This window comes from Hippoglossus hippoglossus, chromosome 24 (genome assembly GCF_009819705.1).
Source record: "Hippoglossus hippoglossus isolate fHipHip1 chromosome 24, fHipHip1.pri, whole genome shotgun sequence".
NCBI classification, from domain to species: Eukaryota; Metazoa; Chordata; class Actinopteri; order Pleuronectiformes; family Pleuronectidae; genus Hippoglossus; species Hippoglossus hippoglossus.
Genome location: NC_047174.1, coordinates 20,230,311 through 20,248,279, shown reverse-complemented (window position 1 = coordinate 20,248,279; position 17,969 = coordinate 20,230,311). Strand labels below are relative to the sequence as shown.

The window sequence follows — 17,969 nt, the reverse complement described above, 5'->3', positions numbered from 1 at the left end:
TGTTGAAATTGTGATGATGATATTCATTTTTGATTAGATGATTATAATCACAAAAAGGAAAAGAAAATCTGACATGAAGGTAAAATCCTTAATTTTGGATGATGCTCAAAATGCAGAGTCACTTCTGTCCTGACCCCTACCTTTGTTCGGGCTCCTGCGGAACTTGACAGCTCCCAAGTTAACCAGGTTCATGCCGTACAGGTTGTAGTCTATAAAGAACTGCAGCAGGAAGGGGATGTGGCCCTCGTTGGGCTGGTAACTTTTGTTCATCACTGCACCACTCTGCAACAGCTCACACACCCTGCAAAAAACATTAAACATTAAACTATTAAAAAAAAAAAAAATGTATATATATATATATATATATACACACACATACACATACATAATATAATACAACTGACTGACATTTAAAATCCATGGAGTGCCCCTTTAAATATATAACAGCAGTCCTTTCATTTAACCCTGTGTTTACTGCCCAGAATGTTATCCAGGATCATCCCTGCATTTACAGCATTTGCTTGATATTTTAAGATGAATCAGGAGCAATTCACTGAGTGACTGTTTAAGGGTCAGAGCACCATGCTGGCTGAGTGCCTGATTGGCTGGTCTGCTGACTGGCTCGCAGACTGACTGACTGACTGTCTGTCTGTCTGCCCCCACATTCATTCATTTTATTATTTTAATACATGTCACTAACTATGTGTCTTTTTCCTCCCATAGTCTCTCTCTCTCTCTTTGCAGGTATCTCTGACTCCAGTGCTGCAGGATAACAACTATTATTATTATTATTATTATTATTATTATTATTATCAATAACACTTATTAACAATAATATTTTTTATATATTAATTATTATATGAATTGTTGCTGCTATCATTAATAATCAATAACATCTTTACACTGTTATTGATTATTATTATAACTAGTCAGAGCTGATACCTGATGCTGCACAAGTGTGGTCTCTCTCTCCTCTCTCTCTGCCTGAATGGCTGGCTGCCTGAATTGCTGACTTTTTTTCTTGTCTTCCTCTTATCTTTTCCCAAAATCTCTACCTTACCCTTTACCTTTTTCTCCCGAAGCTCACTGTCGAGCCTCTTCCTGTATTCTTCCATGCAAATACACCCTCGTTCAATCAATTTGTACAACTGATTATGCAGCAATCGATTTCAGTTTAGTAAGCTGGAGTCATGCACCCACACCCTGGTATTCAGTAACATCAAACAGCAGGAGCCTTGAATTATCTCTATTCACATGAGCTGCATCGATCGGCAGCAGTCTTACCTTTTGACCATCTGAGGATTGAACAGATAGATCTTCATGAAGTGCTTCTCTTTGGCGTGGTAGCCATAGAAAGGCCTGTAACAACACACCCAGACAGGATACATCATCATACTGCATGTAAACCATCATCATTCATTGAAAGGATTTACTCTCATTGTTATTTTATGAATTCTGAATGGTTTTGTACTGCAAATTTCAGGCAATTCTCTACTTCGTCAGCTCAGTTCATTTGATGACAACGAGTCACTTACATGCCAGAGACCAGCACCACTTTGAAGACATGCTGGATGCTGGAGGATGGGTTTCCCATGGCAACATTGATGGCCCTGTCGATGCTGAAGGCCACCTGCCGCAGGTAGCGCTCTGACTGCTGCCCGTAGCCATCGTATGGCACGTAGATGTAAGGGAACACACCATGAATGTGAAGACATGTCTTCTGACCTAAAACAAAACAACAAACAAATTCAACAACAGACTTAGTTTTATCCATTCCATTCATCTTCCCCTCTGATTTGTAGACATGTTTAATTATGCATTAATATGGCAGTGTATAACTTATACAGTATCTGAGTACTTGAGAGCTGCAGCTAAAGATAAATATCTGAGTTTAAGTGTAGTAAAGTTATTATTTTGTACTGCAAGTCTTTACTTTGTTAGATACAACTTTTAACATCTAAACAACATTTTAAACACAAGGAATAGAAGTCAATATTCTAAAACTAAGAGGTTGATCAATTATCAGCCTGCCATGTGACCTAAAAGTACATCTAGCAACCAATAAATTCCAGCCTGCATATACAATTGATAATTACAAATATACACTCAATTGCCATTTTATTAAGTACATCTAGCAAAACTAATAGACTCTAGTACAATAGTCCCACAATTAAATCCTTCCTCGCTCCACCATTTTATTAAAATTGTTTTAGAGGGTTGTTGATTGAAATGTATTAGCATTTTGGAGGCAGTATGTGGAGCTGTTGAACAGTATTACATTATATAGAAATACTTGTACTTATGTTATTTAGCCTACCTTTATTGACATAAATAAAGTGGATAGAATATTAGAAAACACACAGTCTGTGTTATAGTTGTAGTTATCCCAAAAATTTAAACCAAGATTTTCCTTTTTATTACATGTACAGTATATTGGTTCAAAATGCAACCAGTATTTAAAAGTATTTAGGTCACTGTCCTTGATTACTGACTATTAGATCGATATTAGCCACAAGAAATACTTTGCCATGAAAAAAATAAAATCCAAGATTGAGAAAATCATGATTAGATTTTTGCACACATGGTCCTACGGCTATCGATTTGTGCCAAGCAACTGAGGTTTGATAACCAGCCCAAGAGACTTGATCTACTTGATACTACCACCTCTCATCAAAAGAAATGATTAAAGTTTGTTAAGTATAGCATTACATTGCAGGAATAATACATTCAACTGCAAAAGCCACATAAAACATGTGTTCATGAGTGCAAGAAATAAAATGAAAAATAAGAAATTAAACTCAAATGCAAAAGAGATCAGCAGCCTGGCAGGACCGTATGAATCAACCCACCCTGATCAAACATTCATTTGCCAGCATGTAGTGACACAGTCCTGAACAAACACTGATGTGCTGTAGCTCCCATTGATTTGACTTCCTCTACAGACACTATTAAATCTACTGACAGGCTGCGATTGAGATGGATGGAGTGTTCTGAAGGTTGAGCAAACCGCTTTTTCCACCAGTAAGTTTTTTCTCCAATCATTGTGAGGCAGCACCGATGGATGAGTGCGACAAAAGCCGGTAACTCCATGATTCATGACGTGCATGCAGACTATTATACCAGTCAATTAGCTAAATAACTGCATATAAACAGAGTGGAAGAACATGGCTGTGGACTGTGGGTGTAACAGAGTGGAGAGAGGGAGATACAGTATTTATAATAGGGTCGGTGTGACATCATCACTGCCAGACAGACACGCACATTGCTGAAGAGTCATCTGAGGTGAACTGTGCTGTAGACACCACGCTATGATTCATTCCCTTTATACCATTATAAGCATGGGCCAGAGCTTGTATCTATACAATGCTGCAGGGGGCTGTGTGGTGTTTAGTTGTGTTGTATAAAAGGGATAATATGAGCACTGTAAAAATGATGACAACAAATGCAAGTGGTGGTGAGGCTCACCCAAATCTAAGCTTCTCACTCTGCTCTCTTCTTGCAACAGTGACAGGCTGACAGACAGCTGGACAGGAGGAGGCAGTGTTGAGCAGGAGCTCCACTCTTGCCCAGACTTGTCTGCACATGCCCAGAGACATGCCTGCCTTCCTTACCATCCCTGATCTTCAGGAGAGGAACGAGAAGGGGGTTTCTGGCACTACTCCTCCAACCCAAAACACACATACACTCACATACATGAGCAGCTTGCCAATTGTCTATCCTCATGCTATGGCTTGACAGATGCTGCGTGCGACGCAATGCCGCAGTGCCATGATTGCTGAGATTGCTGCATCCAAAGTAGAGGCTCCAAAAGCGGAAGAAATGTTCTTTGCATCTCTCTGCACAATAATACATATGACTGCCTCCAAACAGGAGGGGAGGGTGATGCAAGAAGGAAGGTGGTGATGAAAGACAATGAGCTGGTGTGAGCCTGAATCTCAAGCTACTGCACTGCTTCGACTGAGGGAGCGGCATATGTTGAAGCTCACAGGCAGAGCTCCCTGTGGCAGGCAGCGTGTGAGGGGGAGACACACAGCATCATCACCTGCTTTTGATAGAGAAATATTGTTTATTTGCATGTCGTACTCAACTTAATGAAGTCTGCATCATAAGATCAAAGTCAAACTGTGTAAAATCTATGAAGTCCAGTATACACTGGTGGCCGAAGGTGTTACATTAGTGTGAACCCAGATGACAGATCCTAAGAGAAAATAAGATGGCGACATGTCAGATAACAGCCATTTATTAAGTTTAAAAGGTCAAACATTTACTAGTTCCAGCCATTCCAATGTGAGGATTACCTGCTTTTCACATTTTTATATCATATAGTAAAATAAATCTTTATTGTCCAGTCAAAATTACCAATTGAAGAAGTCACATTCATTTCTAGAAAATTGGGATTGATTGACATAGTAATCCTGATAGTCCAGCAGAACAAAGACGTTCTGCCCCCTGTTTGGATGCAACATGCCATTTGGTATATCTCACCATTAGTCATGATATGAACTAAATTAAGTATCATACTTGTTGTATCTCATTATGCGTTGATATGCATATAAAAGCTGCAGTGAAGAGTTCATTAGTAGAAAAGTAATCAACAACTAAAAATCTATTAACTGTGACCATTTCACAATTAGCAGTTGTAATAACTTTTGACAGTTTTTCCTTGGGAAAAGAAGATCTCAGGGTTTTCTACTGTTGCTTGGATAAAATATTGTGATGGGTATTTTCATTGTTTTCTGGTTACTTTGTGGACCGGATCGGACTGTGCAGCATTACCAAACTGGCATATTCAGATTGAGGTTTGGTGAAGTTTACAGTAGCATTCTCCCTAATCAGGCACTAAACAGTTGAGGAGGCCTACAACTAATGATTATTGCCGGTGACATTAGTGTTTCTCATCCGCAGGGTGTATTTATGTGTCTTCCACGGAACAAGGCCAACGTGTCTGTATCCACTGTGAGAAACACAAAGGCTGGCAGCTACTCCAGCATTTAGGGAACAGCAAGGATGACATTTGTGTGTCTGTCCTAAGCCTTTAATGTCAACGTGGATTTTTTTTCCTGTCACACGCACACGCCAACGTACACTGTGAACAGCCTATGCTGTTGCAGTTGCTAGGCAACAGTGCCAGCAAAGCAAAAGCCCATGATTTTTTTTTTGGGGGGGGGGGGGGGGGGGGGGAGGATTCTTTCCACCCTGCTGGTCAGGCCACAGAAAGATACAGAGGGAGAAAATGTGTTTGTGTGTGTGCAAAATAACTCTTAGACACAGATGGCTGATCAGTCAAAGGTCAAGGTCAAGATCAACAAAAACATGGTCTGAAATACCCATTTCCCAATATATCATTGCAAATACGCTTACATTTATCAGAAAATGATTCCCCTCCAAACACTGTATATTGTCGTATGACATCATGAAGGAGTCACAAAGAACTCAAAAAATTATGTCATGCATAGGTAAAAAAACAAGGTATTTTCAAGGTGTATCTGCATCCTATAGAAAAAGAAAAGACCTTTAGATTGTTTAGATAAAAAAAAATTTATGATAGGGTTAGGGTGGCATCTGTATGCAGTCAGAAAATAACATCATATAGTTTGTTCTATATGTTAAACGAAATCTATGTTAAACCAATAACATTAGAGACACAATCACCAATCATGATATAAATTATATCATGAAGAAATTATGTAATGGCATTATTACAATATAAAAAAAGGATGCTTCATGTCTTTGTTAAAACTCTCTTTACTCAGCTCTGTTCAAGAGGGGATCTATTTTTTAAATTCCTATGTACTGTGTGAGAACGGGTGTGTGAAAGGGCCCAAGGTGTCAAATTACGTGATTTATCTGGAACAAAAGTCCTAACGTATTGAACTTATAATGATGATCAAGAGGGAAAAGCAATGCATCCTGACATTTGGGAAGGTGGACCAGCAGCTGCTTAACTTAAATATTAAATGAAACTGATTATCAGTGTTGATCAAGTTTCACTGAAGCTTTTCTGCAGAGTGTGTAAGAGATGAGAGGACTGTTTTTCCCACTGTTCCTCAGCCACATGTGCAGTTTCCTGTTGGAGGATTTGTGAATGGGGGAGGGAGGGGCTATTCCAGCCTCAGGGACTTATCTCAGATGGGAGGAGCACTGAGGCAGAGGAGGTCCACTCCGCAAAGTGCCTTTCTCTGTCTCTCTTCCTCCCACCCCCACTTTCTGATGGTAATCAGCACCAGGACTCCATGACTCGGCAGCCATTGCAGGAAGAGCCCCTACCCACTGGGTCAGTAAGGCAGTCAGCCTGAAGCTTAGTTAGAAAAGCAGTCCTTTCGCCAAGCAGATAGCTGTTAACCTGGTGCTGCTGAATGCTGGGCCATAGTGAGAAAACCTGAGATCTATGTAATCAGACATAAGCTGCAGTGTACAAAACAAACAATGTCTACAGTTTGAGTTTGCACAGACAAAATGCATAAGAGAAATGCAAAAAACTGTAAAATGCAGAATGAAATTATACCAAACAAATGACAATATGTTGATGAAATTGCATCTTAATTGTTGCAATGAAACACATGGTCTGCAGTATTAACTGCATGTATACAACATACTGTCACACATGTACATTATTCAGCAACATAAGAAAATGTACTAACAACTGAATAACCTAAAGAGTCATTTATTAAGAAAAATACAGCTTTTTTCAATTTGTTAGGGACACAACTCGAATTTTGAACATATCAAATTGAACTTTGGGACATTCTAATAAGCAGTTTTTTCGCATTTTAAGAATTTACTTAACGGAAGTATCTTTTGAAGTATTTCTAAAGTGTTTTGGATGTTTGTGTGCTTTTTTAAAAATCTACCACAGTGATATAAGCTGCCTTCAGACATGCACTAAACTCATTGTCCGGGGGGGCTGTATTTGAGAATGCAAATGTCCAAGTGAGAGGCTGTGATCTCCTCTATAGTTGGCCAATAAAGTTTTACTTCATAAAATCAATTATCATTTTCTACTGTATTTTGTATCTGCACATTTGATGGTATTTGTAAAAAAACAAAACAAATGACTAAACAGAGGTTGGAGGGAATGTACACTGAACCAACCTATGTGTTGCTGATGTGTTGTGTCAGTTGTGGCTTTGTGTACCATCTGTGTTAAGTTAACTTACAGTTTCTGGCTTAAGTTCAAATATTTTATGTGTGTGCAATGTCCTGTACTTGGGTCATCTAGATGTAACACACAGCTCTGAGAGTCAACACTGGTCATCAGTCATGCTGCTAACTTTTTCCTTGGCAGTAAAGTCTGTCTGTCGGGCGCTCTGCCTGGTAACCAACGAAAACTTACGAGTTCCAGTCACAATAAAGTTCCAGTTTGAGAGTCTCTCTTTTTATGGAAAAAACATGCACATTTCCTGGTTAATGTCACAATCTGTCAAAGATGGTGCTGAAGGTTGGTTTCATTTCTACTCTGGAGCTGGTGAATGTACGAAGTCCATATACAGGACTGCAGCAACTACTCCAACCTCAAAATGCATGACTGCCCAATAGAACACAGAAGCAGAATTTAAAAAAAAAAAATCTTCAAGGTCCAAGCAGGAAGTAGAGTTTCGATAAGCACAGACTGTTGGCGAAATAGCCGACTTATTCCCTCAGATAGTGACTAGGGCCTTACCACAACTGCAGATGGTAACAGGCCTATATTTCAGGCAGGCTTGTGTAAGAGACGCAACTTTATTTGGAATTCCCTGTTATTGAGGTATATTTGGTTATGTTAGTTTGCCGGTAAGGTAAACTTTGATCCAAAGCCACGTTTTGACAAAAAATAACTTTAGGGAACCTTTAGTCCCAAAAACTTTTTTTATGTAAGTAAAATATTTCTGCAGACCATTGTTTGTGTGTGATGTGTGTACAACAGATGGCTCCAGGCAGTGGTAATGCAGAAGACTATACAACAACGACACTATACAATCCAAGCAACACTCAACTACAGTAAAAATGGAAGAGATTTAGATCGTGCTGCTGTTGTTCATGATTCACTGCCTTGCAGATACTTTTTTGAGTCGAATAATGCTTTAGAATGTGGCATTTGGCAATTCCAGTTATCTTCAAGCTCAAACTGTCCTGAAAAGAGCAAAGATACGTCCATGCACAGCAGTCACTCATGGTGTGCTCTAAATCTAAGCATAGAGCATTGAGTTCATATCTTTCTGCTTTAGGTCTGGTGGAGCAGTCAGGCTTTCTGTAATCAGACAGCTGCCACAGGGAGAAGTGGAGGAACATGTTAATAAAACCAGTGTTGGTGTTAATTAAAAAGGCCCAGGGAGAGCTGAGTGAAATCTAGGACTGAGCACTCCCACCGCCTGGAGATGGAACATCAGGATTGTAGAATTTGTGCTTACTACTCAAAGCCACGGTGCTGGTGGAGAAACTGAGAAAATGTTTGCCTCTCCCTCAGGCCCCACATCATTTGTCAAAATGTTAACACACTTAAATGACCAGAATGGGGGTCCATAAGGGCACACAAGCATACTCACACACACACAAACACACATAGAGAGACATTTAGATTTACCAAGTCAGTATGTAGCTCACTCAGCAGCCTGGTAGAGCGCCAAGCACATTAGACACAGCAAGTGTGCGGGAGGAGAGGTAGTGGTAGAGTAGGAGGTAAAGAGATGCTTAGGGGCGAGGCAAAGCAACATGGTTCTGAAAGAATTGGTTTCAATCCAGATGTGTAAATTAAGTAAAAAGAAAGAAAAAATTATGTGAAAATCAAATTGATTTATAAGCCAGAGATTAATTCATTCATTCATTATCCTTTAAGCTGAAGCCAATTCCAGCTGACATTGGGTGAGAGGCAGGGTACTCTCTGGACAGGTCGCCAGCCTATCACAGGGCTGACATTTTGAGACAACTATTCACACACACATTTACATGTATGGACAATTCTCTAATTAACCTACATGTCCTTGGACTGTGGGAGGAGGCTGGAATACCTATGCAGGCACAAGGAGAACATGCAAACTCCACACAGAAAGGCCACATTCAGTCAGCAGGCTACAACCTAGAACTTTGTTGCTATAAAGGCGACAGTGCAGACCACTAGCTATGCTACCTGCTTTGCGCTGTCTTGAGAATGGACATGCAGCGTAAGACAGAAGAAGAGAGGAGGAGGATACCAGATATCAGATCCCAAAGTTTGCAAAGATCCAATGCCATAATTGAGCCTGTATGATTATGACATCCTCCATCTTTTGTCATTTTGCCTTACAAAACAGTTTACAGGGTAGATTAAGGAAAGAGGGAGAGAGGGGTTTCGTAATTCCAACAAAGTTTCAGTCTCCACTACTCCTCTTACTGTAACAATGTTTTCTACGATACTGGCAGTGGTCTATACCTTCACAGAAACCCACAACACGCAGACCAAATTCTCAAGGAATCAGAAGTGTTCTTGTTTTGTGTGTTTTGCCCTGCAAATTTAGAAATATAGTTCAGTTCTGCATGACGAGAGCAGCCAATCAATAGCTCCCCTGTCAGGGTAGCATCAGTGGCACCATCTTTCATATTCTGTCAATGTACTAATGAGTTAATAAAGAAATGTCCCCCATGATTCTGGGATCCTTCCAAATGGATTGCAGTAAATATAAGTACACCTCCCACATTAAGATGCTCATAGAACGCTCCACAGAGGAACATTGAAACAAACATCACAACGTCACTGATGTGAGAAATGCAAGGATATAGCCACAAAATGAGGAAGGTTCCGATGTGTGTGTTCAGAATGACTGCATTAAAAAGAGGAGCGAACAGAAGATCGTGACAACCCTCGAAATAACACTTTCCCTGTTGTGTTTACTGCAATCATCTGCTCCTTGAATTTACAGCCGCAGAGGAGAGAGGAGATGGAAGATACAGATGAGCAGTCAGCATATGAATGATGGGAGTGGAAGAGGACTTTATGTTCCCTGCATTAAAAACAAATAACGCAAGGCAGAACTGCACGCTCGCATCTTTGCAAAGGAGTTAGGCCAGCCGCCGCAGAGTAGTGTTTTTGTTTACAGCACATTGACACGGCATCTGCCCTTATCACTAAAAAATCTTGAATGTTGTCGTTTCTTCAAGTTGACATCTTAGTCAGCATATTCTACTCTTGTGGCACATATTTTTACTTCATTCATTTTAATTGTGTTCATTCATTTAAAAATTGTATTCTTTTTCAGTTGTTTTTCTAGTTTTGCATCTGTCGCATGTAGAAACATCAACATACCCACTCTTTTTTTATTTATATATTTTTTAAACACACCCACTCTTTTCTCACATGGGCTCACTGAGCCTCTGACATTTGATGTTTCACATACAGCCCCTGAATCTGCCCCAGGAACCAGAGTTTAATGCATATTTGAAAGCAGCTCATGACAGACACAGCTGACACATTCCCAATGACTTATCTTTGTTTCTTAAATTTAATTGTTAAACGCATTATAATTGAACACCTTCCAACAACATCCACCACCACCGACCACTGATCAAGTCAACATACAACATAGAGTCATGATATAGATAAAGATCATTTCCTCATTCTATTTCAATATGACTTCAATTAGGGCTGCACTATTACTAACAAAGTATCTTCCAAAAACACAAATCAACATGGCAGTAGGGAGAGCTGCAAAGAGGTTGTCCAAGCCAGAATGTGGGTGGGAATGTCCTTCTGTGACTGTGTCTGGGCTATGTGAGCAGAGAAAAAGGTAGGGCCCTCCCTCCTGAGCCAGACAGCCCTGTCCTGGCTGGATGCCTGGGCAACAAGCCAGGAGCTGAGGAGAGATGACGTCTCAGCCAGGTTATTCCTAAATAAGCGAGAGGACTTCTTACACTGCTTCTGTTCATAGTATTTTAAAGTGATACAAGATTTAAAACATTATCAGCCAACAACTATTTTCTATAAATATGTAGTCCTGAGTAGTGAATGTAGTCAAAATCCCTCTGTGTCTTTAACTGGTCCAGGTGCACATTAATGTGGTGCGGGGGTTTTCCGCCAATGAATCATTGTTGGATGAAGAGAATAAAAAGAGAATAGAGAGAACACTGAGAATTTGAAAATGCCTCCGCCTCCTTTTCAATTATGAATACTGACACACTTAAAAACATTTCCCATATTATAACACTCATTCTTGCCAGAAGTGCATTTTGAGTACTTAAAGCTTTATGTACAAACTTCTAGTGATCATGTTTGTCCCGAGTCAGATTCATCACTATGAGTGGATGATTATATGAAAAAATTGTTTAGTGAGTTTATGATCCCAGAATCGAGGAAAAAGTGACACACACGCACTGACTCGGCTGCTCTCTCTCTCTCTCTGGGTGTGTGTGTGTGTGTGTGTGTGTGTGTGTGTGTGTGTGTGTCCCTCCCTTAACCTATTAGTTCTGGTTCAAGCAGAGTAAAGATGCCTTTTCTCACACTTTTTCTTTTGATTGCAGAAATTTTGTGACCAGTCCTTACTATGCGTGAGACAACAGTACACATAGCACCACATCTAGACCGATCCATGAGAAAAAAAATTGTCATGAACATGTCGTAATTTGTGTAAATTTGGACTACAAAAGACCCAAATTGCACAGTGCACAATTTACCTAAGTTTCATCTAAATTCAGTCACCTGTGCCTAAGTTAACGCAGATGGACGGATGGATAGGATGAATGGCAACCAATTCATTGTCTGCCTGCCCCACATTCATGACAGGGAACACAATCACCTCCCCATTTTTCCTTAATGACCACTTTCTTGCCAGTATTTCCCCATTGCTCAAGCTGAGGCTGCAGGACGAGAGGGAAGGCATGGATGTTCCTTCACGCCAGCCATCCCTGGCATGTCCCTGGCTGAGTAGACAGACAGCACAGTAGAGCAAGTCATTTGAGCTGATAGGATGAGACTGACCAGATGGTCCCTTGGTTGTGCTTCATGACAGATTTTGTTAAGCAAATAAAGCAAGGATATATCAGTCTTCATAAATATGACCACTGAAATCAAGGCTGGCTATAGTGTGATGTTGGCCAACCTATGCTGTGATTTTGCAGGCTGGTCTTCCTGCCGTTTATTCTTTTTAAGATAACTGTATGTCTGCCTGGCTTGTGAGAACACAGCGCAGATGGTGGCAGCAGACTCCACCGATCTGGACTGGGTCAGGGATAATTCAAAGCAAGATAGGCAACTCATGGGACATGATTGAAATGACACCAAAACCAGGAGAATAATTGGGGGAACAGTAATTATTTTCTTCTTAAAACATCAAGAGCCTACAATCTGGGATGTACAGGAATCACAAATGACAGTCCAATCAGACCAGACTTGATTTATGAAGCCCACTCTTGCTTAACTCTTTTCCTCTCAAACAATGACCCATAGATATAACAGTATTGTGCTTCCCCTTAGGTCTCTTTGCAGAGGCTATTTGCTATTCTCTCTAATTTCTAGCCATCCATCAACCACTGACTCCCCAGAGGAGACGGCGTTGTGGTACATAAGGCACTGCATTGGCTAATCCCCACCTCAGGAGACATTGCAACAGTGTGTGACATGCATTTTAACAGACCCGAGTTATTGATTACTAAGTAACTATTTTTATAATTAATTATAATAGATTAAATCAATTAGTTGTTGCAGCACTCCTTTTAGACTTTGAAAGATTTACCAAAATACACAGTCAATGTTATACCAATGACGTTTATTCAAAGCAGTTTTGTAGGTTTCACATAAATTAAATCCGTCAAATAAAAAACATTTTTGCTTCAACAAAACAGTTGTTAATTAATCTGCCAAACATTCATCACAGTGCCCTTGACTAAGTAGCCAATGCAAAGAAAAACTTCAGCACATATGCCCTGATTCAGCAGCTGATTTGCCTTAAATATTCCTTTTAACATAATTTAAAAAACTGCGATGATAAAACCAATGTTTAGTTGACAGTTCAAAAAGGTTTTTGTTACTGACATGGAAATACTTGTACAGAGCAATACTGCCACTTTTTAACTATAACAAGGACATAACATGACATTAGACACAATGTGAGCAACAAATTACGATGGATTGGATGGATTGTTTGTGAGGAAGCCAGTTCTGGGTTTTGTCCTCTGGTGCTTTCATCTGCACTGATATCGTACATGGTCTCTCTGGAATCTGACTGAGAACCATTGTGCGACAGAGAACTTCAATCCCTGTGGTGTAGATGGACACGAAGCTGAATAGGTTTTACACTTTTCTTCACTAGATGTGCTCAACACTGCATGGATATTGATATTACTGCTTTGCAGGGCTGGATGTGAGATGGAAGAGCTTGATTCTCTCTCCACAGGAAATCCCTGAGTCACTATAGCTGCTTTCAGACATGGAATGAACTCTGCAGTTCCTCTGTATTTTCTTTGGAGGAAGTGTATGTGTGGACCCAATGTCCAAGAGAGATACTCGGCAGTCTCTGCGGACTTTCTCCGCCTTGTCCCCTAGTATAAGGTCTGTAGAAATCCAGGAGAATTCGATGTGAGAACACAACAGGGGATCCCCCACTGAATTCAACGCAAGCGAGTATGCATGTTGATGACGCTTCTTATGCACAACAGATGCAAAAATGAAATGATGTGTTGTACATGTTTGAAAGGCAGACTGCAGGTGAACTCCATAGCCAATTCTCCGGATTTTACCCGCAGGTCACGTCTGAAAACGACTCTCTTTATCTATCTCTCTCTGCCGCCTCTCCTCTGTCTCTGCACTGATTGTGAGTGATTCATACCTTGTCTGCCCTTCGTATGACTCCTGCTTGGGTGACTGGAGACCTGCAGGCTTTGATCTGTTTGACATGATACGATTGTTTTACCTTCTTTTTCTTTTATCGCACAAAGGTTGACTGAGCAGAAATGCTCTTTCTCAGCCCTGACCCGCTTTACTCATTTTAGTCTCACTCCTTCAAACCTAAGAGTTGCACAGTCCCAGGCTTACACTGTTGGCTGCTGACCAGCTCTGTTGTCACAGGAACTAAGTGACTTGCTCAAGGGCATATTAGCACTCACTGCTCAGTGGGAGAGTATTAGTCAGCAGGTGACATCTTAAATTATAGTAGCCAAGTTAATACTTTTGTATTTCAATGGAGAGTATACAAACGCATGCACCCCTACAGTATACAGTATGTAACAATATTTGTAACAACCACTGGGATGCTTGTTGCAGATTAGGTCCAGCTGCAGACTTTTGGCAAAGAAGAAAAGAGGAGACAAATGCCAATGTGCCAAATATATACTGGTTATGCAATATTGTCCTGTGCTTTTAATTTAGCTAACTTTTTGGAAACCCACTGCATATTTGTGCAACATTTGAAGGAAAGCAGCTGCAGAGTAAAGAGGTAGGATGCAAGGGATTGTTAGAGAGAGTAAAAAACATAGGCTTGTACTTCAGTGTGGACACACAAGAGAGAGAGAGACACAGAAGACCAGAGAGAGCATGAGTGAAAGGAAACAATCTGAGAAAAGGAAGAGAGGAAAAAGCAAATGTCTAGGCCAGAGAAAGAGGAAGAGTGAGCAACCATAGAAAGCTACAGCACAGAAAAGAGCAGCCCATGCAGTGAGAGTGTAATTAGCAGTCTGAGAGTTTACAGGAAGAACCCTGTGAACTAGGACACGTTATTCCCATATTACCTCAGCTGACCGACTCCTCAGAGCAGAGAGGGAGGGAGGAAAAAAGCACAACTGTTGTGCAGAGTGCTGTGCAGAAACATGGGGAACATCAGCGTAGGCCAAGCACAGCCCTCGGGCTGGCAGGGCAGGGCCAGGAGAGGAGGCGCACACACACTGGTGGAGGACTGAGTCCTGCAGCCAAGCATGACGACGAGGAGGAGGAGGAGGAGGAGGAGGAGGAGGAGGAGGAGGAGGAATGAGGGAGGAAAGACAGCATGAAGAGAGTGTGTAGCAGACAGAGGAGGAGGGGCTGGAAACAGGAGGATAAGCAGGAGCCTAATTAAATTAGGCTGCACCAACATGCAATGTGGAAAAATGAAATCCTTTCTAAACAAGTGGAGTGAAATCCAATTAAGCAGCAATACTAAAAGTACATTAAAGTATAGATTTAGGAGTCTGGAGTCTGACTCACATCAAAACATATTGTTGTGAAGTGAAAAAGGTAAATGGACACAATGTACAGCTGCTTTCAGACATGCACTGAACTCCGCAGTTCCTCCATATTTTGGTAATCTGCTTAAGAGTGACAAAAAGAAAGACAGAAAGAAGGAAAGAATACCAAATCCATCCAGAATAGAAGAGTACCCACACAACTGTCTGTGGTCAGCAGGAAAGCTTAAGAGAGAAAAAACGTACTGAATATAGCCTGGACTACCCCGGCCCCATTAAAGGTCTTAATTTGCCCTCACTAATGATTGCCACCATCCTAATGTTCAGGAATGCAAGTGAATGGGGGTACAAGATAAGAGGAGGGTGCTGTGGAGGGCAGGGGGGATTTAGAAGAGTGTGGAGCTTTGAATTGAAGGGGACCACGAGGAGGGGTATGGGGGTATGAGGGCAAAGGCCAAACTAGCTCCACTTGTAAACACTCCCTCTCTCTGTGTGCGCTATGCAGCAGCTCTCCCGCAGAGGCAGTCCAGGACAATGTGACAGTAGCTGAAGAGTGAGGTGGAGGAGGAGGGGAAACAGGGACATGGGGGGAGAGAGATGAAACAAGGTGCCGATTTGATTCAAGGGAAGAAAGTAAAAGCTGGTGATGGAACGATACATCACACAGATATCTGGCATTTAGAACATCTGTATCCGCCGATGCCTGCACATACGAGGCCGCTTAACAAAAACATTTTGTGGATAATAACTTGTAGACATTAGTTTCAATTTCAAAGAATAAGTAGAGTGCACAGAGTCAACGCACACTCTATATAAAAATGTATGTGTATGCTAAATAAATGTTACTCTGAATTCTCGTTTTTGTGTCTCATCTATTGTTATTTAACAGTATTTCATACATTTGCCATTGCCGCCCCTGCTTTCTAAATATCATTAAATTAAGAACCATTTTGGTCGAGCATTAGTGAAAACCCTTGAAAGAGTTAGAGTATGTCGAGGAAAACAAAGGAATGCGGAAGACAGGGGGAAAGTGAAGGCTGCATACAACAGAGGAGGAGAGGGGGAGAACACTGACAGGCATGGACTGTGACCAGCAGCGGGAGACCCTCAGGGTATCTGCAGTTACTGGGACACATGCAGGTATATCCTCGTTCCCACTCTTGCACGCACGCATGCATGCATGCATGCAACTCTTTGTAGCTGACCACTAAAGCTGCTTTCATGCATGCACTGAACTCTGGATGATCTCCTGACATTCTCCGGAGTGGCTGCATGTGAGAATGCAAATGTCCGGGTGAGAGCCTCTGAACTTTCTCCAGAGTTTCTCGACCAACCCATGAGTTAAAAACTACATCAAGAGATCCTCCACAGGATTCATCGCCCGCGAGGGGGGTTAAAAAATACAAATAACTGAGGATGACAATGACGAAATGACCAGTTACTGAAGTGTACAGTACCTCCTGACAGCAAATTCACCTCAGCAGTCCCTCATTTCACTAAAACCCTCCCATAGCAATCTTCCTTCACAATGACAAATTCATTATGAAAGTAAACAGTTATGAAACCAGAAACTGTGACATTTTGTTTTTTTTCAGATTATTCTTGGCCATATAAGGATAAACTGCAAAAGAAAGGAGAACTCCACTGAAGAGAAATGAGAATTAATGAATTATGAATGAATAGAGCAAACATTGAAATCCTGAGCCCTAAAATTCCTGACAGGACAGTGAGAGCTGCAGAGAGATGCTACAGATTTCATAATGAGTATGAGGAGAACTGGTTAGAGCCAAGTGGTTGCCACGGTGCAAAAAGATGCCGTGTGTACGTGTGTGTGTATGTGTGTATGTTGGTGTGTGCTCAGACTTTCTCTTTGATAAAAGGGGCAGCAGGAGATTTCCAAGCACTGCCTCTCAATGTAACACATGGACATCCTTGTAGATACACAGAAACACACACTACGTTGCAGCAGGGATATAGCTGGGACCCGAGCAGATTTCAGTTGGAGAACAGAGCAGATCTAAATATACGGTAACTCCTTAAGGAATAAAAGGTGTTAGTTCTGACATCAGAGGCGGTATAAGGAGGTGGTCGTAAATGTCTGCTCATAGTATGCAACTGGAGACATTCAGTTTTTAAGAGTCTGTGGCTTGTTACGCAGCAACAACAGCCAGCCAGCCCGCCGTCTATCTGCAGACACAAGCGCAGTTGCATAAAAATACACAGACACACACAGCTATTTTTAGAGCTGGGCTTCCAGAATTTCCCTCTTTATAATAAGCCTGCCCTTAAACTGACTGTACAGGGATATTGAATTAAAATTTGATGAGACAGACCGTTTTCTGTTCCCACTGCAGTCCCAGATTTAAATAAAACAGAGGCAGAAGGACTGTTGGTCCACAACTTTCAAAAAGGAAAAAAAGACTTGGCACAGGTACAGGAATGCACCAACGTTAAGCAAATATGTGCTACAAACAATCCATCCAGAAAAATCTTGTAAAATCTCTATTTGTTGTATTGTATTGCCAGCATTCGCCAGAAATCTTACAAATACTTACATTGCAATAGTGAATAAAACTCCTACAGTTGTGTCCAGCTCCCTGTTAGTATCTAGTAATTTGACACATACACACCAAGGGCAGTTTGGGGGACACTACTGGTTGAGCTGACAATATCAGGGACAATCAAGCTCAAGTCCCGGGGGTTTTCATCTGACCAAATTAACACTGGTCGGACAATCGTTTGTGTTATGTTGAGAAAAGCGCTACATTCATTTGGGTTCACATAACCTTCCTCAGTGACTCAGTGAGGATGATTAGATATTGTGATTGGCCAGTGAGGCCACTCCTCACACACACACGCAGCATGCTGTTGTG

The 17,969-nt window shown here is 41.2% G+C and overlaps 1 protein-coding gene across 1 annotated transcript in view; it reads right to left on the bottom strand.

The window, feature by feature from the left end:
* Nucleotides 1–17,969, bottom strand: part of rev3l (REV3 like, DNA directed polymerase zeta catalytic subunit) — a 64,044-nt gene that overhangs the window by 36,448 nt on the left and 9,627 nt on the right. Inside the window, exons 2-4 of the mRNA XM_034580444.1 lie at nucleotides 1,536–1,725; nucleotides 1,285–1,359; nucleotides 141–301 (exon numbers count right to left, since the gene is read on the bottom strand). Of these exons, the coding sequence (XP_034436335.1) occupies nucleotides 141–301; nucleotides 1,285–1,359; nucleotides 1,536–1,725 (426 nt within the window). The remainder of the gene's footprint in view (nucleotides 1–140; nucleotides 302–1,284; nucleotides 1,360–1,535; nucleotides 1,726–17,969) is intronic.